Genomic DNA, 26,552 nt, shown 5'->3' with positions numbered 1-26,552 from the left:
CAGTGCAATGCTCGGGGCCCCCTTACAGTTAATTTTGCATACATAAGTTCAGTTGTTCAGTACAGGGAAGTAAGTTTGCGGTTTTAATTTCAACCTTCAGGTGTCGGTTGAGCCGATCCGAACATGCCGAACGATGTCTTTTTCGCTCTTACGTGGACATAAAGGTTTTTTATATTAGTTTTTGTCGATTCCTCCTTGCGTCCAGTGTGGGGAGAGCTCTTTTTTTCTCAATAAGTAGTTAAATATTTTGCGAGGCTGAACAGCGATTGTCCGACCATACGAGCCACATGGTTAAAATTAACCTAATAATAAATATTTTACATGTGTTTAAATGATTATTCATTAACCAGTCAAACTAGCATGTAAGTACAGGGTAAATCGGAAAAGCAATAAAAATCGCGAGCGCAGCGAGCGCGAAATTTTTTGTGAAAAAATTGTGAAAGCGTGTTAAAAGGCTAAAAATCCGAAGTTACCCAGTGAGGCGAGCTTTCATGCGAGGTCAAAGCCGTGCTTCAGGGTAAGCTCAGCTAGATCACTAGATCACAGACGCCAACCAATGTCCATTGTATTAAAAAGCGAGACCGCAGGCTGAGCTTGGCGCAGCAGGCCAAAGGCTAAGCTGAAGAAGAGATTTGGTAGACGAACCAAAAATTGAGGTAAAAAGTGAGACTGAAGGTCGAGCTCAGCAATCTCGCAAATTGCGGGCATTTTTCTTTGTCACTCTAATTACGCCTTCATTGGAGTAAAAAAGAATGATCCCCGCAATTTTCGAATTTCGGTTTTCGCGGTAGCCCCTCAGATTAAGTAATGAATGTCTCAGCTAGGCATATCGTATAATTAACAAATAACCACGCTACAAACGATGTTCCGTATCAACTTCAACAACACAAAGCTGAGCGGCTAACATCTGTCAGCAAACGCAACGCCAGCCATCCACAATGCCGTCCCGGGCCGAAATTGGCAGAAAATCAAACAACCCCTAGTTTGCGGATTCATTTTAAAAACATATTCAGTGCAATGCACTGCTACTTCATGTGTGCACTTGTGCAGTTTTGGTGCCAAATAGGGAATATTTTTCGCATTTGCTTGTGCATAAATTGGGTTATGTATCTTCATTGGTCTGCAAATTGCAATGAATGTCATTATACGAGCGTATTTTATCAACTTTTCTTCAACATAAACAAAACAATACGATAGAATAGTCAGCAGGAGAAGTTGACAAACCGGCGAGGCGTTTAAAATTAGCTTGACGCTAAGATGACGCTTACTGTTAAGAGAATAAGAGCGTGTCAAGGTAATTTTGAACCCCTCGCCCGCTTAGCAACCTCTGCTGCTGACTGTACGTAACTTAAATATTCAGATGTTTGGAGTTTGCTTTGCAAATGTTCGTAGTTATGGTGCGGAAAGAGAAGTTAGTTTAAATCGAATTTTATTTTGTACTTAAATTATACTCAAAAAGCACAAACATGGAAGAAATGTGCAGAATTTTTAAAGGATTTTTCGGATTCGAAAAAAGTCAAAACTTTAAACCATTTAGAAAAACATTAGGTACTTCCATTTTAATAAAACTTAATGACGTTTGTTCTCAAATTTATTAAACGTTTCCTCTCGTAGGATAAAACAACACACACAAACACAACTTTACTACAACGGGTATACGTACGTAAAACGGGTCACAATCGAGTCATTACAATTTACGGACAACGCCAACTACAGAGCATACCACAGATCTAGAATCACGCTTACGCTGAAAGATAATCGGAGTGTGCAAAAGGGAAGCCATCCCCTAATATGAACATAATCATGAGTGCGAAAGAGACAGACTATAAATAAGAAAACGTTTCTTACTTCATAGCGGGCGAATGACGGCTTGAATGTACCAACACGTACGACTAGCGGACGGAAAAATACGAACAACTATATTCGGGAAATACTTTTAGGTTTGCTACAAAAGAAAATAATTTACGCAATTACATATTAAGTATTTCAGAATCAGAATGTATTTGTATAAAATACATAGACCTGGTATTTTTAAATACATTCTGAATTCTATTTTTGTCGTACTTTTCTGAATAAACAACATTCATTGCAAAAACTTAAATATAAATACAAACTAAAAATATAAAAAGTAACTACTTACTAAAACCCGCCCCGGGCTGTCCCTGACGCAAAGGTGCCCATCACGCTCGCTGCGTTGCCGCGTTGTATTGCGATGGACAGCCTTTGCATCAGGAGAATGTATTATTAACACCCTTTTCTGAATTCAATCATTCCGATTTTGGTCGTACTTTTGATATTTGACAGGCAATGCAGTACATTGTATATCTGTGGAGCACACACACACAAACGCTGTAATACCGTGTTAATGACACTTATGAAGCAAAACAACGGGACAGAAAAGGGCCTTGGAGGAAAGCTGAGGTACCTAAATAAGGTAATTAGGGAGGCAGGAAGGCGTGGCTGCAAATGTACTAAAGAGCAAAGGTGCAGAAGGGACGGTTCATAAATGGCAAGTTGCAAATTGTTAAATGAGTTTAAAACTAACCTCGTTAAATAAATATATACTGAAATGAGGTTGTATTACATGTTCGTTTTTGGCTGTTACTATAAAATAATCGTTATTCATTAACACATTGAATGTAAAATCTAAAATGCTGTCGAAATTCGTGTATCTCAATCTGTTTGGTAAATCGTTGAAAAATACTTAAAACTGGCGTTTACGACTTATTAATGAATGCTTACACAATTATGAATGTATTTGGACCTTATTGGATTATTGACAAACAACATTTAAGCGTCCACAATATTTGTCCCCAAAGAGACAGTTGACAGAAGGAAACAAAATTAGGAACAGTAGTTAGGCGATACCTACCAATGTTTAGTTTTGTAGTTGTAGCCAAATTGTAACGCTAAAATACCTCTAACTTTTCAGACACTTATGGCAACTACATAAATGGTGGAATTGGCCATCGCGTAGGTCTGTAGATGTAAAGGATACGTAGGTAAATAGAGATCAAATTGTGCAGTGTTGAGTCAGAAATTGTTAACGCTCAGAATTAAATTTACATTATAAGTAGTGAGTGTTAAGATAAAAAAATCGGCCAAGTGCGAGTACGACTCGCGGCCCAATAGTTCCGTAATACTTCGTAGCTAAGTACATTTTTTTTAATCCGGCTCACGCTTGGACTTCTCAAAGGTTTTAGAATTATACCAAATTTCAACCTAAGCAGTCCAATAGTTTCAAAGAAAATTAACTGTGACAGAAGGACAGAGACACAGACAAACGAGTGATATGTATATCCTATAACAGCTCCGCTTTTTCCTTTTGAGGTACCTACAGAACCCTAAAAATGTTAAATTATAATATTCCATAAGTGTAGGCATAAAAATCTAGCCATGTCACATCCGCACCTAGTTAATCTTCAGAACCTACCGTTATTCCCATTCACGTAATTTGTCGCCGGCCGTACTCTCAAACTATTCCTTACATTTATACAGTCAGCAGCAGAGATGCTAAGCGGGCGAGGTGTTCAAAATTACCTTGACGCGCTCTTATTCTCTTAACAATAAAGTCGCGTCAAGATCGATTTGAACACCTCACCCGCTTAGCAACTATTGCTGCTGACTGTACATATATCTAGCTTAATTTTGACACTCGCTTTCTCATCGCTCCACTCATATTAAGAGCCGAGTACCTACTTTACTAATTAAACAGGGAATAGCGCAAATTGTGTTCTGTATTTCTCGAATAAAGGAAAATCATTAGTTATGTTCTAATTAAGTGACAGGGAAAAATGCTCAATCGTAGCTTAGCGGAGAACAAAGGACTAATAATGGAATAACGTAAAAATCAATTAGTATAGGTATAGCTCGCCAATAAACATCGCCACGGTGAAATTATATACCCAGTTGGTACACAAAAAAATACGTAAATACAAAATTATTTATTGCCAGAAGAAAACTTTCATAGGTACTAATATTATAAATGCGAAAGTGTGTCTGTCTGTCTGTCTGTTACCTCTCCATGCTTAAACCGCTGAACCAATTCAGTTGAAAATTGATATAGGGAGTTGAGTCCCGGGTAGTTTTTATCCCAGAAGTCATCATTTAAGGGGGTGAAAAGGGGGGTGGAAGTTTGTACGGGTAATCGATAAAAAGCAGATTGATTCAAAAATAAGCTACCCAAATTACTAACACCACGCGGGCAAAAGTTAGTCGTTTATATTAGGCTGAACTTTGAAAATATTTTCCATCATGTCACGTTAAAGGAAAATGTTCACTACGTTTCTATGGAGAAGCAGTCGACTGGCACTGTGACGTAGTTTCTGAGAGAAGTAATTTTGTGTTTCCACAAAGGTACGATACATCAGTTCTGTGTTCGAGCTGAATGACCCGCGGTATTCGGAACACAAGATCCGTTCTAGAGAAGAGAACGATACGATATGTACTAGATACCTGGTAAACTACAGGCAAGATTTCAACTAGATATCTTTTGCAGCTCAATTCGGGCAACCAATGTCACGTTTACGTTAAATTATCGTATAAAGATCATTTCAATATCGTTTTGAGAGCTAAAAACACATAACGAGACGTTTTAGACATTGTGGAAATCATTCAAGAGTATCTCAAGAATCGCGGAAATGTCTTGAACTCTTGACAGGCTAGATCTTAAAAATATCATTGTCGTCGTACTTGGTGATGTCTAATAGATATCTAATAGATATCTAGTTCAAAATCCGTGCCTTGCTCGATAGTCAGAGCGTAATATTTGCCAGTGCAGGCAGGTGGATCTAATTAGAGGAGTATGTTGGAGCGGCAGAGTAATTTCAGCAGGTTACCGAGCCGAGGCAAATGATTAGACTCGGACAAACAAGCAGAAAGGATGCCTTACGCTAGAATGGTCTGGGTCTGGGCCGACGCGTCGGATACTACATTTTATATACTTATAGAAAGCATCACCACATGATGACCGATCCATCATTAGAAAGCGAAGTGTCGGCCGCCTCGCCCCGGACCCGGACCGTTCTAGCGTGAGCCAACCTTATATGCTAACTCTTTCTTTGATCGTTCCTTCATAATCGATTCTGTAAAAATTAATATACCTACCTACCTAATAGGTATATAGGTAAAGATAAACAAATAAGTGGAAATAGACATCTCTATTTCCACTTATTTGTTTATCTTTACCTTGTATTTGCAATATGTGTTATTTGTATTGATGTGTTGTCTGAATAAATGATTTCTATTATATTCTATTCTATTCTATTTGTCTTTGTGTGAAATGAAATCGAGGATCAGCATGAAATGATTGATCAGTTGTCAAACGGAATCTTGAAAGTCTTCGTCGAGTCGGTCGCCCATCGGTTGTACTTTTTGACGGGCTAAAAAAAGGAGGTTATCAATTTGAACGTTTTTAGGGTTCCGTACCTCAAAAGGAAAAAACGGAACCCTAATAGGATCACTCGTCTGTCTATCCGTCCGTCTGTCACAGCCTATTTTCTCCGAAACTACTGGACCAATTAAGTTGAAACTTTGCACACATATGTAAGTTTGTGACCCAAAGATCGACGTGTAACTTAAATACATGAATTTTAAATATGGAGGCCATTTTTGGGGGGTAAATGAGAAAATTAAAAAATAAAGTTTTTCAAACTATATCGTGTTATAGGTATATCAAATGAAAGAGCTCATTGTAAGAATCTCAAATTATATATTTTTTTATAATTTTAGGATTAAGTAATAATAGTTTAGCAGTTATTCAAGGAAATAGGTAAAAAATTACCATTCCCCCTCCCTTATCTCCGAAACTACTGATGGGTCTAAAATTTTGAAAAAAATACACAAAATAGTTCTTTACCTATAGATGACAGGAAAACCTATTAGAAATGTGCAGTCAAGCGCGAGTCGGACTTAATGTACGGAACCCTTGAAACGCGAGTCCGACTCGCACTTGGCCGGTTTTTTTGTGTGTTATATATGTGACTTCAAACATGTCAATTACTAGAACATATAATATAATATTACATTTATTCCTTTTTGAAGTCAGTTTTTCTTATTTTTATGTTGTTTTTTTTAAGTGTGCATAGGAATCGCATGACTCCATCTCCCCGTTCCATCACCGAACGTCCAGGCACAAGGAGCGATGTATGTATATTTACGTTGTTTACATACCAAAGCACAAAGTGATTTGGACCGCTTTTCATTGCAGAATGCTAAGGAATAAAGTTTGCCCGTCTGTATTCCCTGACGAAATCAATCTATAAGTATAGGTCTCTGTAAAGCTTTTAGTATGTATGTACCTAGGCTACTTTACCAGTGAATTGAATTCTAGGTTTCATCTCTTGAAGCATTCCATTTAGTAGATACCTATTGGTACCTACCTATTTTGAAAAATAAAAGTACATTTTTAGGTGGCAGTAATAATAATATAAGATAAGATATTATTTATAAGATATAGATAAGATATAAGATATAAGATATTATTTTATTCATTTAAAACTTATGCTAATTTGATTGATACAATGGTAATTATCCAATTTATGCTTAAATACTACTAGTACATTCATAGATTCAACTTAAAATAAGTAAAGGTCATGTTAAGAACTATAAATACCGGACAAATGTGTATTTTCTGTCGCTAATGGAAATTTGATAACAATACCTAAACTAAGTAAACATTTACTTGTGTCTTAGGTATGCACTTTTTGTAGGTCAATGTGTAAGTGGGGAAGTGCTTACCAACAAAAAGATTATTTACATAATAATAACAATAACTAATATACTATGACTATCTTCTACTCTTTAGAACACTAAGTGGTGGCATAGGTACTTAACAATTTTTTTTTTGTACATATAAATCTTTCCTATTTTTCTTAACTTCTAAGTAACTATTTCTAGTAGCCTTTCTGTGTCCTCGTACGACTTGCCAGTGAGTAACGTTTGTACCGCTTTTATGCAGACTTTACTGGGCATTGGGTAAATATTCAATAGCAGATTGAATTTATTGTAAAGGAAAGAGCCGAGGAAACAGAAAAACTTACGTGTGTTTGCGGAGCGGAATGAATCTTTGGTGCAAACGATGTCAGCACGTCGCTTGTCAGATAAAATCTGGGGGTTATAGGGTATGAGTAAATGTTTTTTTAATACTGTGTTCAAGACGAATAACTGTCGAACGCTGAGAACTTTACACTCGGACAACAATTGGGTCGTGGGATAGCGAAAGGGACGGAAAGTGCTAACTTTAAGGACTGCCCTCTGAGCTCTTTCTACGTCGATGATCATTGTCTTGTTTGCCCCTCCCCAGGACGTGATACAATATACTAGCAGTGATTGACAAAGTGCAAGATAAACGGATTTAATAAGAGTTCGATTTGCCGCATGTCTGAGGTTTTTAAAAACATAAATTAATTTTCTAACTCTAGCTGTCAGAGACTCAATGTGTGCTTTAAAGTTAAGATGCTGATCGATAATTACGCCCAGGTACTTGATATTGTTAGTGCTACTGAGTTTTGGGCAGTTATTAGGGCTAAGGTTTACACACGATGTGTCGGGATCTGAACAGTTATGTGCTATTAAAGAGTGAAAGTTATCGGACGGTTGGGTAGATGTATTTAAGGAGAACGTGATATATTTTGTTTTATCGGTATTTAATGTTAGTGCGTTTGTTTTGAGCCAGCGGGTAACTAGGTTAAAACCTACTTGCGCGTTTTTGAATGCGTCACTCCATGTATCGCCGTTAAAGAGTAGGGCTGTATCGTCTGCGTAGGATATAACTCTACCGTTTGGGATATGGAGGGCACATAAGTCATTTATGTACGTCAGAAAAAGGGATGGGGCCAGGATACTTCCCTGAGGAACACCATAATCAATGGGGAGTTCGTCACTTACATGGTTTTCAATCGATACTCGTTGTTTTCGATCAGAAAGGTAATCTTTAAAAATTCTTAGAGGGTGACCTCTTATTCCTATGTACTCTAGCTTGTCAATAAGTGTTGGAATTGTCACAGTATCGAAAGCTTTAGCCAGGTCCAGGAATATGGCTATACACTTTTTTTGGGAGTCAAGCTGTCTAACAACATAGTCTGTAAGATCGTGAACTGCGTCGTTCGTTGATAGCCCTGATCTAAAGCCATATTGTGATGACGCAAGGAGTTTATACTTGTCTAAGAATTTGACAAATCGTTTTGATATTACACGTTCTAATATTTTTGATAAAGATGGCAAAATAGCGATTGGGCGATAGTTATTAATACACCTCTTATCACCACCTTTGTGGATTGGTTTAATGAGAGCTATTTTTAGAATTTTGGGAAAAACGCCTGTAGAAATGCACAAGTTGAAGAGATGGGTCAGAGGGGGGGTCAAGATTTTTTTATGTTGTTTTATAAAAGAACAAGGGATTTTGTCAATACCGGTAGCGCAGTCATTTCTGAGAGTCATTATAATGCTGTCAATTTCGGCTTCGTCTGTATCAGTTAATACAAAGGAGTTTGAATTTATCGCACGGTAAGGGGTCACATTCTGAGAGTTAGGCAATTGGGAATAACAATTTGTCTTTTCTGCGAGCGTTTTACCTATATTCGCAAAGAAACTGTTTGCTGTATTGACTGTCTGCCGAGCGTCTATAGCGTCAGCTATAAGCGCTTGAGACGTCGACCTCATATTACTCATACTTGTTACGTTTTTGATGACTTTCCATAATTTCTTTTTATTGTGTCCTGCTTTTAATATTTCTGTTTTGTCGTGTTGTCGTTTTAGCTTTTTCAACAGATTATTACAAAAATTTCGATAACGTTGGTATGTTGTTTTAAGTATTGTGTCATTTGGAGTTTTTGCTAGTTTTTTATGCATTCTGTCACGGTTTCTAATGCATCGTAACAATCCAGGGATTATCCATGGTTTAATAGTTTTCATTTTGCGGGACATTCTTTTAGTCACTGTGTTATTTTCTATGATTCGGGTTAAAGATGAGACTAAGTATTCCATAGCGTCATTGGCATCTGTCGCTTGGTAAATAGGAGTCATGTCAAGATTTTCTAAGTCACGGGTAACTGTTTTATTGTCCAGTTTAGATATGATAACTTGACTAGGGGCTCTTTGGTAGAACTGAGGTATACATAGTAATAATGAACTGTGGTCAGTTAAACTACTATTGAGCACTAAAGTTTTTAAGGCAAGCTTAGACTTAGCAAAGACATGATCAAGACAATTTTTTTCTCTAGTAGGTCGTAGGTGAGTAGGAAGATATCCAAGAAAAGCTAATTGAGTTAAGTATTCAAATGAGTTACGATCTTGGTTGCCGTTTTTGATATCAATGTTCAAATCACCCATAACAAAGACATTTTTATACGTCGACAGCTGCGATAAAATTTTATTTAGGGAAAATAGAAAATTGTTAATGTTTTTATTCGAGGGAGAGCGATAAATGCCTACTAAGGCCGTATCAGTTCCTATTTTTGATATTAAGCAGTTTGCATCTAAAAATATATCAGGCTCTTCCACAGTTACATTATTAATATTTTCTTTAATGTAGAACACGACACCGTCATTTTGCAACACATTGGTTTTTAAACTTACGTAAGAATTATAGCCGTTTATTTGCGGGATCGTTTGGTTGGAGTTTATCCAGCACTCTGTCAATACAATGAAATCAACGTCAGAATTTATTAAGCTTAGTAAAGGTAAAAGTCCATTGAAATTACTGTTTATGCTCCTAATATTTTGTAAGACTATTTTTAAATTTGAGCCATAAGTATTGACAAGCGACGAGCATCTATCTGGGTCGCACACTAGTGATTCATACTCACACGAGGCATCAATTTCATCAAGTAAGGCGTTGGTTGCGTTATCCATTTTTGTTTATATGTGCAGCAGATGTCGTTAAAACGCGGCGCTCTAGGCGCCCTCATAATCTATAGAATCTAAGTACCTAATTTGCGCATTTTTCTTCGCTGGGCACTGGTCGTCTCCGGTTTTATGATTCGACGGCTTTTTAAAACGTAGACACGTAGCGCATTTGGCGGGTTCGGCTCGTTTTGGACACTCCTTAAAACTATGGCCTGATGACCCGCAATGTCCACAAGTAGGTTCTGTGTCTTTGCAATATTTAGCCGAATGGCCGTATAAATGGCATAAGTAACAACGGGTCAGGAGAGTAAAATCTCGTACTGGGCAAGATGTCCAATTGATAAAAATGCGTTGTTGTTGTATGAGCATTCGACGGACTTCAGCTGTGCATTCTAGGATGTAGTTGCAGGTGGATAAGTCCTTTTTTCCTGATTTATGACTAAGTTTTACTGAGCTCATAAATATATCCCTAGTGAGATTTGGTTGAAGGTCTGCAACGTTTTGTTCAAAAATACAATCGAACACTTCTTTTTCTGACATATTTGTCGGGACTCCTAGGATGATTATCTTCGGTCTCCTTTTGGTGGTGTCTTCCACTTTGAGTCCCGATTGCTGTAGCTGCTGTGATGCTTTAAGCTTTTCAAGGTCATCCTTTCTATCGGTGCTGATTATGACGCCACCGTTCTTTGTTTTTCTCATACCACGAACGTGAAGTTTCAGGGTCTCGGGCTTGATTAAATTTTGGATCAGGGTTTTGGTATCCTCACTGGATTTTTCTTTGTCGGCTGGGTAAATTACGATGCTACTATTTGACTTGGTAGGTACCACAGCAGAACTTTTCCCGGTCCTAACCATGTCGGCGAACGATTGTTTTTCTTCAGTTGTTACTTTTGCTTGCATGCACTGCTTGAGTTCATGAAGTTGAGTGCTGAGGTTGTTTTGGAGGGACAAGGTATTCACTTTGGCTTGGCTAAGTAATAAATTCTGCTTGACCGCCTGGTATTGTACAGCCATTTGCGAGATTCCTCCCAATACGCTCTTGCTAAGCGTGTTTATTCTCAGTTTTTGTTCTGAGTTTAATTTGCCATCATTTGCAATGTTACAAATTTCGCTAAGGCGCTTTTCAATTTCGGAAATCCATTTCTGGATTTCAGTGGTTGAGACTACATCAGGTGCCTCGGCTGGTGCTACGGCTACTGGAGTTCCTTGGACGGCTTCCATAGCTGGTCTTCCTTCTGGAGGGGGGGCTTCGCAGAGTCCGTGAACTTCTGTTAAAAGCGTCATTACCACTCATCACTGCGTTTTTAAAATTGTACCCATTACACAGTCGTTATGACTCACGCGTAGATTCACAGTTTTATGAGAAAGTGCTGACACTGATTTGACACAGTTACTACTTTATTGTTATGACTAAATAAATACACAATTCGCGATGGACACGACCGCCGATGACGGCAGTCAGAATCATCGGCAGGCAGTCAGATATAAAATCGATATTTTAGGGTTTCGTATTTCAAATACGAGTAGAATGAAGAAAATTAAACGATACTAACGATTGAGCAATATAATTTCTATGCAGGAACCTAAATAGTATTGTACCTATATAATATATTTCTAAAAGTAACGGCGTTTTTATAATTATGTACCCATGTAATAATTTACAATTCGACGTTAATTGATTGACGAATCCAGCAACATAGAAACTAGTTTGATGTATTCAAAAGGTACTTTAATACAAGATACAGTACGTAACGGCCCCCTTTTTTAAATATATTTCGTTAAATTTAAATAATCACGATTATTTAGCAGTGGCGCTAGTGTGCACGTTGATGGGCTCTTAAATAAATTTAATTGTTTGAAACAAGAATCCTTTGCCAATATTTTAATTAAGCTTCATAAAGCGCCTCGACTTTAACAGTTTGATTAAAAGCGACTGTGGAAAGTTTTAATAATATTATTCTAAATACTCCCAGTTCTAACCTACGGTGCACAGACTTGGTCTTTAACTAAAGCTCAGAAGTAGAGTGGGAGCCCGAAAACTCAAACCGGGGCTCTGCTCTGGCAGATCCTGCTGGCGATGGCGGGATGAACTGGACTGGAATGGCCAGACATAGCACTGGACAGAGATTTGTGGAGAAATTGGGGGGAGGCCGTTGCCCAGCAGTGGGACACGACAGGCTCCAAATAATATTCTAAATAAGCCAATTTGCTTATTCGAGCGAGTAAGTAATTACTTCGGCTTATTCACCTAACAAATTTGAAAAGTATAGATACGGAATAAAGAAACTCGGAATGCATGTAGCTTCAGGTAAAAAAAAGCAGAAGTAGACATTTCTCACTCTTTTTTTTTTCACTTTATTTTTAAGTTGGGAGTAACTAAACAATTTAAACAAGAAATCCATTCATGCATGATGCATGCATGTAGCATTAAGGTAATAATAGTTATTTACGATTCAAGCGGGGAAAAGAGAAAATTCGAAACGAGTGGCGATAAAGTAAAACACGACCAAAGGGAGTGTTTTAAATCGACACGAGTTGCGAATTACCTATTCGCACGTGTATGGTACTTACAACGTTTTACAGTATATATGGCCCTTTAAACTTTCGAAAGTAGCACCATATTATGTACTGTAAAGACCTACAACTGAAAGAAAGCTTTTTTAAGGAAAAACGTAGTACCTAAATCTTAAACTGGCATTTTTCGTATGCACACAGACTGCTGCGCTCAATCAGTTCTCAAAGAGCGCGGCGAGATCAAAGCCGGCGCCCGCGCTCGTTACCTGCCTGCTCGCGGCACGGAACGGGCCGGGGAACATTCCCGAACGGTAATTTTTAGAGATGCCCCGAATAGTGGTTTTGGCCGAATACCGAGTACCTAATATTCGGCCCCTCCCTCGGCCGAAGCGCCGAATATTCGGCGACCAAATATTCGGCGACCGAATATTCGGCATGAAATTGCGAACATGTTGAGTCACAATTATTATGAAAACTGTTCGCCAACAAAGCACAACGTTTGCTAAGATATATTATATTTTTAGTTGAACAGAATTAATGAATATAGTTAGAGTCAATCAAATCAGACCCATGATAAAATTTAAATATTTTGTAATCAACAAATGTTCAAAAAAATGGTCTTTGTATTTAACTACTTTCCAAGAATACATTTCAAATATTAAATGTACCTTTTTTGGTTATTTTTATTGTGTAATTTTTCTTTTTAGGTAGGTGCAACAGATATTCGGTATTCGGCCGAATAGTTGGCAACATTTGACCGAATACCGAATATTCGGCAAAGTGGCCGAATAGGCCGAATACCGAATAGTTGCCGTATATTCGTGGCATCTCTAGTGATTTTGATTTTTCAGATATCCTAATGTACAAGCATATTTTAAGTGTATAAATCGGTCCAGCGTGAGTCATCCTTTACACGAAAGTTCGTAAAGATGAAATATCGCGGCATATATTTTACGGCACGAAGGCATAAAGATTTTATTAACAAGCCTGCATACAAAGCTTGGGCACAAAGCCTTGCCCTTACAAGCCGCGTCTAATACCACTGGGCTCACAACATACGGCCATTTACCGAAGGGACCGCGTAGTTACGTCTAATGAAACCTTGGCATACATTTCATTTTAACGGGGTCCCGTTGTTTCCCATAAAGTTTTAAGTCATAATGTATTGTTTGTCATATTATCATTAGTCATAAAACTGAAACCGTTAACATTTCAGGATTTTCGTTAGGTTATCCTATAGATAGGTTAGGTTAGGTTTGTTTTATGGCAATCCTGAAAAGTGACGCGTTTCTGAATTAAATGAATTATGACTAACGAAAATTCGGGATAACAATACGTTATGGCTTAAAACTATTTGGGAAACAATAGAGACCCCATTTAAAAACCTTGGCAAAAGCAGAAAATACATTTCAGGTAAAGTATGTTCAGAGTAAAGTAAAATATGTAGTTAAAGTAAAATACATTAATGTAAGAAAGATATCAGGTCAGGCGCCGATAAGACACTCCATACATTTATGTAGTCTAAAAAAATAAAGAAAAAGTAAATTAGTACCTAAATAAATTGTGGTTTTAAATATAATCCAAAATAAGTTGAAACGAACATGTTCTTATATTACAAAGCCAACAAAATATCATTTTTATAAGTACAATTTTATGCAACAGGTAAATTTTATGCAATAAGGGTGCTTAAAATTCAAGGGTTTCAAGGGGAACTCGGAGTTACAAAACAAGGCGCAGCCGGAATGACCCAGCTCTACAGGTAGTAGGTATATTACGGATAGCTTTAAATGTAGGTAAGTATATTAAGCTTTTAATAGGTAAGGTACTTAACTAACGAAGAAGAAGAAAAACCAAAGTTTATATACTACTAGATATTCAAAACGGGGTAGTAGCTTAGGCGGCATAGCCAAAGTGACAATCGCTTACGCTCCGTAGCGATCGAAACGCAACTGTCACTGTCATACGAATATGTAAGAGTGATAGAGAGACACCAAGCGATTAGATGGCGAAGCGCAAGCGATTGTCACCTTGGCTAGGCCGCCAGTACTGATACTTCACTCTAGATGTCGACTACCTACGAAAATAATAAGCGTTTTGGTAAGAAAACTGATGTATGGAGTGAGCACTGTATGCACTTATTTCGCTATGACTAGAGGTATAAAACCTTATACCTCGGAAGATAACTTGTTTAGGGCCACCCCACATCTAGCGTCTTTCGAGCGTCGGCGTCTACAACTCTATGGCCGCTGCTCGACGCAACGTCGACGCAACTGCGCAGCGACGTCATTTTCCATAGCGCTGACCAGACGCCGACGCTCGAAAGACGCTAGATGTGGGGTGGCCCTTAGGGCTCATTTAGACGCCGCGCGAACTCGCCTACGATTTGAGTTACATTGCGGACCATTGAGGTTACATCAATTTAGTCGACCGATAAAATAATGCAATGTAATGAAACTCGGATGCGAGTTCTCGCACCGTCTAAATGAGCCCTTTTAGTTGCACACTAATTTGTCGAACGAGGTTTAATTAATTATAGCATCAAATTTTGTGAAACCATTTATTGGAAATTCTGTACATATTAATTGCTGTTGAACTGTGAAATTTAAGCTTCCGCTTAGGGCGAGTTTTAAACATAGGTACAGTCACCAGCAGGAGTTGCTAAGCGGGCAAGGTGTTCAAAATTACCTTGATACGCTCTTATTCTCTTAACAATAAAGCCACGTCAAGATCATTTTGAACTCCTCGCCCGCTTAGCAACTTCTGCTGCTAACTGTACCTGTTAGTAGAGGTAGTGCCCTTAGATTTAGAAGATTATTTCGCAGATAATACGTTTTGTTGTTGTGAAATGATAGAAGTTTTAATTTTTAATAACATTTGTATTTGAGTTGTAAGAAAAATATATTCCTGAATTTTTTTTTCAGCATATTTACGGCACCCTCTACTTATAACAGTACCTAGAGCCCAAAATCCTACATTTGTATGTATGTATGTATGTATATATGTACTTTATTGTACATAGAAATAAAAACACGAAAAACACAGTTACAGAGTGGATTAAATACTTACAACAAAGGCGCCTTTGTTTCAAAGTTAATAATCTTTATTCTTATGTTTAGGTATAAAATATTGAATGACAAAAAGCTACCACCACTTTGAAGTTGGAATAGTTATTTGTACAACAAGAGATCAAAGTTTGATATTTCTTCGAGTGCTTATTTTGAGTCCCGTGCAAGCGAAAGATTCTATATACTACGCTCTCGTTCGCTACGCTCTACGCTATCTTCTATACTCGCTACGCTCGTGAATCTAATTTAGAATCTTGAGCGTAGTAAGGGACTCAAAAGCGCACGAGATGTAAATAACTTTGATCTCGTGTAGTTCACAAAACTTTTCACCTCAGCAGTGAGAACATATTAGAGAACCCGAAAAATGTATTCCTTCTTCATCACTTACCTCTATTCACTCATGTTTTTTAAGATATACGAACAATTAAGTTTTCACCTCAGCAGCTCGAACAAGGGTACTTTGCTACTTAAAAACAGTGAGCAAAATCGCATTTTGCTCATTTTGTCTCATTCAGCGATTTTGCTCACTGTTTTTAAGTAGCAAAGTACCCTTGTTCGAGCTGCTGAGGTGAAAATACTATTACCTCTTGTCGACTGCCAACCTGGACATAAATTATGGAAAATGTTGTTTTGCTATTACGGTGTAACGTTTTCGAGCGAATAACATTGCAGGGACGCAGGGTTTCCCACGGAGTATATTATGCGCCTATCCCAGATTATACAACCACAGTAGATTCACCACTCTATGGCACGCATATCGGTGAGTGCTCCAAGGAATTGTTTGGATTAATCGCTGCCGCTTCTTTCCGCCATCGCTCTACGCAACATTCTATATTCGCCACTTAGATGGTTGGCATATGGCAGTCCTCAACTGTGGGCTTCTTCAGAAACTTCCTGCCTCGCACAGCCAGACTGCTGAATGAACTGAAAAAAAAAAAAGAAAAATACGACTCTGTTCCAATTGAAAATTGTTTTAAGTACAATTGAAGTTATTACTATTATGGGCAGGGTCTTAGAGGTTAGAATAAATATACATGTCTCACGGTTGTCCGTTGAGCCAATTTTCGCGCTGTCATTATTATTTTATAACTTTAAACTATAGCTTGGATCATCTCACGATAAAACATGACGTTATATTACTGCATTTAGCATGAAAAAGACAAATCAGTACAAGCAAATCGTTATACATTCCTTATACATTTGAAATGCAGTGCGACATATATACAATACATATAGAGTTAATGTCAGGCGGTCGATCGTAATATCCGTCAGATCATGGAATTCCTTGGCATAAAACCCGCCAGGAGAGAGTGCTCTCTGTTACGCCTCTCTACGTTACTACAATGTCAAATAAATATTTGCAAGTGGCATATCTGAAACATCTAATCTGCGGTCTGGCCCGGTAGCTGCGAGTATCATTTTCATACGGCTACCCGTGTTATGAGACGCAATATTGAGCAATGATGGCTATATTCTCGCACCAACAACATTCTCGTCATAAATTCTCCCTCCGCGAGGACTCATTACACAACGACGGAATAATATTTGACGGCACTTCACCTAATTGGATGTATCCATTAGTCTAAGATATCAAATTTAATTTAGTCTGCTATGAAATTTGTTTTTGCAGAAAAGTCCGCGCCGGATCATTTTTCGCTACCATCGAGAAATAATATATTTAATAAAAGTTGTCTTTAATAAATCTTATAAATTTAATCAATTTCCAAACACAGACATGTTTCTCGTTCTCGGCGCTGTTACACATACCTACCATAGTACCACCATGTAACTACTACTTGCTACTTAGCAAGTAATAGATTCATATAAAACTATTTCGTATAGCGGTTTTATTTGTTTGTTTAACACAGTTATAAGAGAGATCAGAAGAGATAGAGAGAATCAGAATACACCTCCTATATTAGTATACAGCCAACTCCAAGGTGATATTAAAAATATTATTACATTTCTCTATCTGCACTCACGGATATTACCGGAAATGAGACAATATTACATAACAATGATACATCTCAGTGTTTTGCGTTCATTCCTTCCTCCATTGTATCCAAAAATCTCAAATGTAGCGATAAAAAGCATTTTATCAAATAAATTCATTCGGCGATATGAATTCCACCGATTCGATGCCTTTTAAATCAATTCCGCTATACGTTTCATATGATGGTTCTAACGACAAATTATTCCCATTTCGCAATACGATGGCTTGCTATATGTGGCGTATTATAAAGTCGGATGCGAATTTATGTGTCTTATGACAGATATCCAATATTCCCGGAGGCGGAAGACCGAGCGCAGCGTAACACTCGGAGCACAAATCAAGCGGGAAAATAAAGGAGTATGATAAAGCGAACGCTACATCGACAGTATTTTTATTGGGAAGTTTCTGTTTTCAAGTTACATGTAGCCGTACCACGAGTTGACACTTGACGTTTACGTTAGCAACTGTGTAAACTCGATTGCAGTCCATTTTGCTCGCACTGATCAGATGTGGTGCATGATGTTGATGCGATGTGATGTGATGTGTCGTGTGCTGATGTGATGTGTGTCATGTGATGAGTGACAAAGCTACTCCACACAAAAATGTCGACACGAGAGTTGTTATGTAGTGGACTTTAAAATGAGTGGTCCTATCGATATAATTATTATATATGTATCGTGAAACCTGATGTTTGTTTTTGGGTAAATTATCCACAAATATAGGTGCACTAATGCACGCAAAATATTGTATCCAATATTACCTCAATTTGATATCGATAATGCCTGGAGCTTACAATTAGGAGGCTGGTTAGATCAAATTATGATAATCTAGTTTCAATATACCCCATCACGCATAACCACCGTAAGTGACATGGGAAATTCAGTTTGAATTGGGAATTTAATTCGTGACAATATGGCTCCTGTTTGAATGAGCTCTTGAAGGTCACATAGGGTTTTGAAACTTATAGGTCAGCGATATCGATGCAAACAATTTAGTGGACAATTTTACTTTGTTATTAATAACCCATTAGACTAAATAACAATGACTATATATTATGTTATATCTTTTATAATGAGACCCCGAACGTTTTAAACCTACCTAATATTCCTAAAATAATGCCTATCTAAAACAAAATCGCATGCAATCACCTACAGTTTTCGAATGGAACTGATATCAAAAGCAAAGTGTCATATTTATATTTCATTGTAGTTATTTACCGACTTTCCTGATTGAGAGTCTGTGCGAAAAGAGAAGAATCGTGAAATGTATGGGATCCAATAGATTCTACGACTCTTCTCTGTCTATAAGGACTTATTATAAACATTCTTAGGACACACATCACTTGCCTGTATGCTAACAGTACTTACTAGTATATGGTTTGGCAGTAAAACGGTCATAATCGTAACCTGCTAGTAGCTCTAATAACAATTATTGTGCAAGCATTATCGCTACATGTACCTACATTATGACTAGTCAGACTAATTATGCAGGATGATAGTGGATGTTACGTAGTGTGCCAAATAACTAAGCTAGGAGCACTCTCTACCTACCATGTCCAAATTGATTTGTTGTTCGAATAGTTTGTATGCGTTAATTTAGGTAGTTCTTAAGTATTTTTAATGTTTGTACTTACATTTTTTATGTCCAAATTGAATTTCTCTCAGTAGCTGTAATAATGGGCTGAAACTATATAATATTGTGCTTTAATTAATATAATTAAGTAGTAACGTAAATTCAGTCTAAATAATAAAAACAGGAATTTTACAAAGAGCTACTAATTTACATTAGATCTTTTGACTTATAATAATAATGATTCAAGTTACAAAAAACTTTTAAATGGATTTAAAATTAACGTTTTATTGTAGGTACCTTCAGCCGCATAAATGCATGGCGACTTTATCAATGAATTCATTAAAAATTTCTCCATGTAATTTTGCAGCTCACTGTACAGTTAACAATAGTTACATGGCAGTGTTGCTAAATTTGACTTGGGACACCGACGTGCAATATTCCGAACACTTCGCCCGATGTCATATAAAATGAATATTTAGTCGTTCAGCTGTTCCATAGCTTCATTACAACATTACGTGCTTTTGTAGAAACATTTTGTACTTAGATGAATAAATAATAACGTCCCACTGCAATATATGCCTCTTAAAGAATACTTATTTAGTTAAGTAACTTGTAATTTTGAAAATATCCTTATGTTCTTTGCATATGGATACGAGTGCGTTGGGGAAAGATGGAAAGCGTTTTTCATGAGGGGTACCTAAGATGAAAAGTCGCCCGTGATGCTTCGTCATTCATACGGACGACTGTTAATTTTGGCCCTCATGAAAAATCCATTCAATCTTACCCCCAATCCACTTAATTAAGTCTTGGTAGCTCAATTGGTGATCGGAGCCTTGTATCGCCGGAGTCGCGCATGCAAGCATTCGAGTCTCGCTGGAATTGCTGGATGAAATGAATTTGCTATTTCCTTCATTGTGATTTTCGTAAGTACATTTTAAGATAATACTTGCTTTTTACGGTACATAAACTTCATATACAATAAGGGTAAGCTCTGCAATTTTCTGGATATCTGGACATCATAGTATGTAGGTCGTATACTACATACCTTTAGTATTACATAATAATTGCCATGGCTGCTAAATTCGTTCATAAATTATATTCGGCGAAGACAGAATTTATGCGAGCCACGTCGTTGTGAGCTGCCCTGTCTAGGCTATAGTAAATTAATCCCATTGCCTAACTGTGGCCAGAGATAATGCAATACACTCCAACAACAATATGCTACTACGTGTCTATTTGATGAGGTAAAGGTCACTCCACACTGGTTGATACCTGTTGTAATGAGCGGCTGTACTAGAGTTAGACCAAGAATTTTTTATAGCATACGCAGTGCAAGTTTTATTTACTTATACGTCATAATTTCATAGAAGTTTGACGTTTAAAATAACACTTGCACTGCGTGCTGTGTGCTAGAGTCTGTGCGGAAAGAGAGTCTTCTCTTTCCGCACTAGTGATGGGTAGGACATCAATTTAAAATGAGTTTGTATGAGTACCTCATTTTCTAAAATGAGGTGTTACAATGTCTTACTTCAAATGAGGTGAGGTACTAGCATATTTTCAGCGTCGACTATTCCATTAATTCCAACAGCGACAATTTTTTTTAATGTATATACATATTTATGTATTCATCACTTCCTTTACGCACGCGAGCACCTAGCGCCTCGCACGATCCAGTGACTCTCTTGCGAGTTGTGAGGAGTGTATGAGTTTTGAGGGTCGCGAGACTCGCGAGTGAATTTGAACAGATAAGTTTTTTGAAATTTGACGTGTGTGAATGAATAGAGGAGTGAAGTAAGATATTTTTGCGGTACGAAGTACTGCGACAAATTAACAAAATGAGTGGTACAAATGAGGTGCCTCACGAGTGAGCGACTCAACACTATTCCGCACAGACTCTATCAGAATCGTTGTAGACTTATCTTGGTGTAACTCTAGTTGTAAGCAGATTATATCGCGCAGTTACTCGAGTGTCAACATAACCTTAAAGAAGCTTTATAATATTTTTTAGTTCATTAAAGAAAAACGTATCGTTTGTTTGTAGAACGTGTAGACTGCCTTTAAGCATTTAGCATCAGATCTTGACCCAAAAACAATGGGAAAAACAGTATATAAAACACAAAGGTCCCGAAAATCATGGAGCCGATTAAGAAGTAAACAAAATGATGTAAATACGTATACGTCTCCTAGATATAGCTGTCTGACTACTGGTTGAATAATCTCACTTAGATGTGAATAATCAAACGGAGTGGTTGGTTGATAAGCACAAACTAAGCACTACATACGCGACTACAAACAGCTTCATTTCGCTCCCACAGGACTCGTGTAGAAATTCAGCTCGATGTGGAATGAATAAAGGATGGCTCACGCTAGACTGGGCTGTGCCCGGGCTGAGGCGTAAGACGAGTCATTTTCTATGACGGCTGATCGGTGATCACGTGGTGCTTTCCATAGAAAACGAAGCGTCGGAAGCTCCGGCCCGGCCCCGGCCCGGTCTAGCTTGAGTCATCCTTAAAGCCTGCCCTGGAGGGTAAATTCAAACGGCAAATAAAAAGCTGCGCTGATAGTTAATGGTATTATCTAATTATAAGTTGCTGATTCATAAATATGTATATGTTTGTCCTATACTCGGGTAGATGGCGTTGGCGACACCGTTTGATATTTAACTATTTAAACACAGTCATACCAGTGAAAAAAGTCAAAAAATGTCACATATCAGTCATAAGGCGCTCTAAAAAATAATAATAAAAATACAAATAAACATTTTTGCCCACATACATTTTTTCATATTTTTATATATTTTCATTTTTAGTTTTAAACGTGTGTCGATAAATTATGACATTAAATTGACTGTAACTACAAAATTTACTATGACAATTAAAATATAACCCTCTATTAGTATAGAGGAGAGAATAGATAGTATAGAGTCTATACTATATATTATCTTTGTCTCTGGTTCATAAACTGACTTTTGTGTAGGTACTTAACCAAATTCATATTCCCAGTAGGTACTTACAAATGCTGATACAAGAGTGACACTCGAAAAATCCGTTGATCGGATTTGTTTTCTTCAATGGAATTTCGTATTATTATATTGCCTTCTAAATCATTGATTCCAATTTATACTGATGATACCCAAATCTATGACGTTATCATAATACAATAGTTATTTGTACAATAAGAGATCAAAGTTTGATATTTCTTCGAGTGCTTATTTTGAGTCCCGTGCAAGCGAAAGATTCTATACTAGATTCACGAGCGTAGCGAGTGAATCTAATTTAGAATCTTGAGCGTAGTAAGGGACTCAAAAGCGCACGAGATGTAAATAACTTTGATCTCGTGTAGTTCACAAAACTTTTCACCTCAGCGGTGAGAACATATTAGAGAACTCGAAAAATGTATTCCTTCTTCATCACTTACCTCTATTCACTCATGTTTTCTTAAGATATACCAACAATTAAGTTTTCACCTCAGCAGCTCGAACAAGGGTACTTTGCTACTTAAAAACAGTGAGCAAAATCGCATTTTGCTCATTTTATCTCACACAGCAAAGTGCGATTTTGCTCACTGTTTTTAAGTAGCAAAGTACCCTTGTTCGAGCTGCTGAGGTGAAAAGTAATATACCTTGGCTTTAAGTTTCAAATGTATAAACTCTCTTGAGTCTGGGTTACCTACGAGACAGGCTGAGCCTAGTGTAGGAACCAGAGCAACCTGACACAATATATTTTTTAGCTGAGGTACCTACACTTTGTCAATTGTACATAATTAGGATAATCTTTGCACCCCTGTAAATGCTTTTGTGTATTACCTACAATAAACTATTAAACTATTAAACCTACTAAAGAGATTAGCTGTAGCTCCTGCTTCCTAACTTATTTATGTTGCGTCTATTTTGAACCTGCCAGGCGATTACGAAATCGCCTGGCAGGTACAAAAATGGGTGACATTTATTTTCATATACGTCAGGAAAGCTGCTACATTAGTATTTTATTACACTTTTTCCTTGTATACAGATGGGTAGCTTGGCAATTGGAGATGTTCCTGATGCGCGCTACATTGCCAACTAAATGTTGAGTCTAGTTTTAACGAGAATTTATAGAAATAATTTTGTTTTGAGCAACAATTTATTAGCGATTTGTTTATTTGGTTCGAGTTATTCTAGCGTTGTCTGTATCCTACAGGCACATAATTGTATTTATTTATTAGGCGTACGTGACATGAAACGTAATTTCAAAGCTTACATAAACATTGAACTGAAAGAACTGTGTGGGCCATTGACATAGACTAGGGACTGGCTTTACGGGCAATAATAATGAGGCATGACAGGGGCCAGTACAGCGGTGTGAAATCGCTACAACGCGATTTGTTGATGAATTCGCATCACGCGCGCGATTAGTTGACGAGTTCGCATTACGCGCGCGATTGGTCGCAACTAGTTGCGTTAGACTGCACGATTGACTGGAATTCGTGAGTAGCACCGCTGAACTAGTACGAGTTCTAGTGCCCCATTAACCCGTCCTTAGATATTATACGTCAATGGTGTGGGCAAATAAGTTAAAAATTTCTTTTTAGTCACTGTATTAATAAAGTTAAGTAATGATAACATCAAAAGTATGACACATAATGAACTCGCTTTTTATTCTAGACCTGGAATTAAGCATTCGTGAAAGATTTCGCTTTATATAGCTCTTATTCTGAAAACATTACAATCAACCGACGCTACATTCCTAACAATAATACCATAATGATATAAGCAGATTACTTTGTTATATAATCGCACTGCATAACGATATTTTCCTTTCCGTGTTATGGTTTTACTACGACGTAAATGTGTGGGATAACGTATTAAGGTTGTACGGAGTGGGTGCCTATCGGCGTTATTGACATTCGTATCTCGTTTCTAATATCGCACTCTTGGGATTATTTACTAGTAGATAGCTAGTGTGTTTTGTGTGAAAATATTTTTGAAAAGACTACGGTGGTATTGCCAAAATCTGGTTGTAAACTTTTGTAACACAACATATCTTGCAATTTACATATATGATGTATGTTGTGTGGTCAAATAGAACTCAGTATCTACTTAGTACCTACCTAATAAAATACCTTAGGTAGGTACAACAGTTTCGTAGGTGTGGTTATTATTATTACCAACTATTTTCTTATTATTTTTCACTTCATTTTTGCTTCCCTTTCCGTTAAAGCAATATTATTGTAGGCTCGTAACGCTCGTGAAGTTCCATATTCAAGGGAAGATATCCCAAAGGCGGCTTTAAAACGCTTTTCTAATAAAAGCACTTTGATGCACGTCGTTTCTGTACTTCACACTATGGGCAGATCGCTGGCAAAGATCCAGCGATCCTCCTTCCTTCGATAAAAACCACTTAACGGTTCTAAGAAGGACCACTTTTTACCCTTTACTGTATAAGAACTGTACATGTAGTACAGGCTAGTTTACTTAATTTGAAGATTGGGTTCATCTCAATTAGGTAGGTAGCAGAAAAGTAAAAATTAAACGACTTTGAAAAGTATAAGACAAAACAGCGAAAACAGAACCTTATAGTTTCGACATGTCCGTTTGTCATTTCGTCCGTCCGTCTGTCTGTCCGTATATCACAGCCATTTCACCATTTGGGCCATTGGTGAACTTTGTGAGCCGCTACTTAGGTAGTTCAGAAGTTACAATAAATATAGTGCGTCAAGCAAATCTTGTCAGTAGCAATGTACTGCAAATTAAAATAGGGTAACACTCAAAGAGCAGAATTGCGCTAAGAAAAGCAGCAATGTACATCGAACCAAAACGTGTTTATTTTTCCGCCCTTCATACGTCAGTTCGAGCATAAAGTAAGTATAGTATAGAGTAATCGGCCCATACAAGCCTCGCTTAGTTCCACAAAAATCCAAGAGATGTCACTCAGAGCACCATTGGGCCTAAATATATATTTGTGTTATTTCAAATCTTGCCAATTTTTAAATTAACATGTATAGTTCTAATTTATTTAGCATATTACAACAAAAACCTTTTAAAACATCCATTTACACATAGTAAATCGACGCAGAAAAAAATAAATAAATAATGGCATGAACTATTCTAAGCGCCATCTATCGCATTACTAGACAGTTAGTTTCTTGCCGTTGTAACACACTAAATAGCTCGATTGTTTGAGAAAGACTATCAATAGATGTCACTGTAGTAAATCCTCATACTTTATGATCATATCACAGACAACATATCAACATTATTAAGTAATAAATAATATAATTTTTCTCAAAAATGGACGGGAAAGTCGACGTTGCCGGTTAAAAAATAGGTCGCGAAGTGTGTAGTTTATGGTCATTCTAAAAATTAAAAAGTTAAAAACATTGCAGTCTCGATTTCGGGACTGCAATGTTGCATACAAATTCCATTATTAAACGAGTTCCAAACTTTTTAAAACTTTAAATGGCCATATCAAATGAAGGCATAGGTCCATTCAACAGCCAAACAGATGATCAGCACTTATTATTAATATAATGTTGGTACCGCGACTATTTAGGTGTCTCAAATACGTTGGCGTATTTTCAGCAGAAAAATACACTTCTATTTTTTTTAAAGGCGGCAAGCAAATCTTTTTAATGGTTTTACTTTTCTCTGTGAAAATTAGAACGTTGCTTCTGTAAAATATCTCTTGCACCATTTTTGAGAAAAGCACTATATATGACTCGGCTGGAAGGCTACTTGCTGGCTTCGGATTCAATTAAACGGACTCCCAAGGTCGTCCGTTTAAAACGAATCCTCAGCTTGCAAGTAGCTACTTCCGAACCTCGACAATAATGTACTATTGTTCTTAGAAACGTGATAACAATTAAAATATATTAAACCTACATGGTATCATCAGCCACACTGTTAAGTGTTAACTGTACCGATGTACAGTTAGGAGTGTTGCTGTTTGTATATTAATTTACTTAACCTTACGCATTACAAAATTGTCCTCATATAGCTATACATATATTTTAGGACAGTCTTACACTAATCGACCTACTTGGTAACAAAACATTGTAAATTCTTGAGCAGTTTGAATAGCAGGGCAGGTGACAAAAACTTGCTCAAAAGCATAGAAGGTAGCATCCTATAGAAGTGGTGTACGCGTGCCTCTGTGAGGGACAAAACATGTAAATTCGACCAATCATAGCGTCGCATTGCGCCGCTATGATTGGTCGAATTTATTTGTTATGGTGGGCAACAAATGAATTCGACCAATCACGGTGGTCAATTTACGGTGGGGAATAAAACAAGATGTGAGACTGTGACAAGGACAAACAATAATAGCGCTTTCGCTGCTACTCCTACTGAAAGATACATAAGACTATCCCGTTCTGTCAGTTATCCCCTGCTTCTATTCATGCTCAAAAGAGAAGAGACATCCGACATTTAAAAAAATATCCCTATATGTATGAGAGCAATAATACAATGTGTAAATGTAAATACATACATATCTTATATTTTATGATCATATCAAAGCTGGAAGTCCTAGGTTCGGATCCCCCTAAAAGTGTATTAATATGGTGTCCCATGGTGGTGGCCCATT

At 37.4% G+C, this 26,552-nt stretch overlaps 2 protein-coding genes across 2 annotated transcripts in view; one reads left to right on the top strand and one right to left on the bottom strand.

Moving 5' to 3' along the window:
* LOC134650926 (uncharacterized) overlaps nt 1-26,552 on the top strand; it is a 435,267-nt gene that overhangs the window by 153,530 nt on the left and 255,185 nt on the right. The window lies entirely within an intron of this gene.
* LOC134650656 (uncharacterized) lies at nt 9,895-11,075 on the bottom strand. Its single transcript, XM_063505588.1, has one exon. The coding sequence runs from the start codon at nt 11,065-11,067 to the stop codon at nt 9,895-9,897; it is 1,173 nt and encodes a 390-aa protein (XP_063361658.1). The 5' UTR covers nt 11,068-11,075.

This window comes from Cydia amplana, chromosome 9, assembly GCF_948474715.1.
Source record: "Cydia amplana chromosome 9, ilCydAmpl1.1, whole genome shotgun sequence".
In the NCBI taxonomy this organism is placed as follows: domain Eukaryota; kingdom Metazoa; phylum Arthropoda; class Insecta; order Lepidoptera; family Tortricidae; genus Cydia; species Cydia amplana.
The sequence above is the reverse complement of the archived record's forward strand: the minus strand, read 5'-3'. Positions and strand labels throughout refer to the sequence as shown.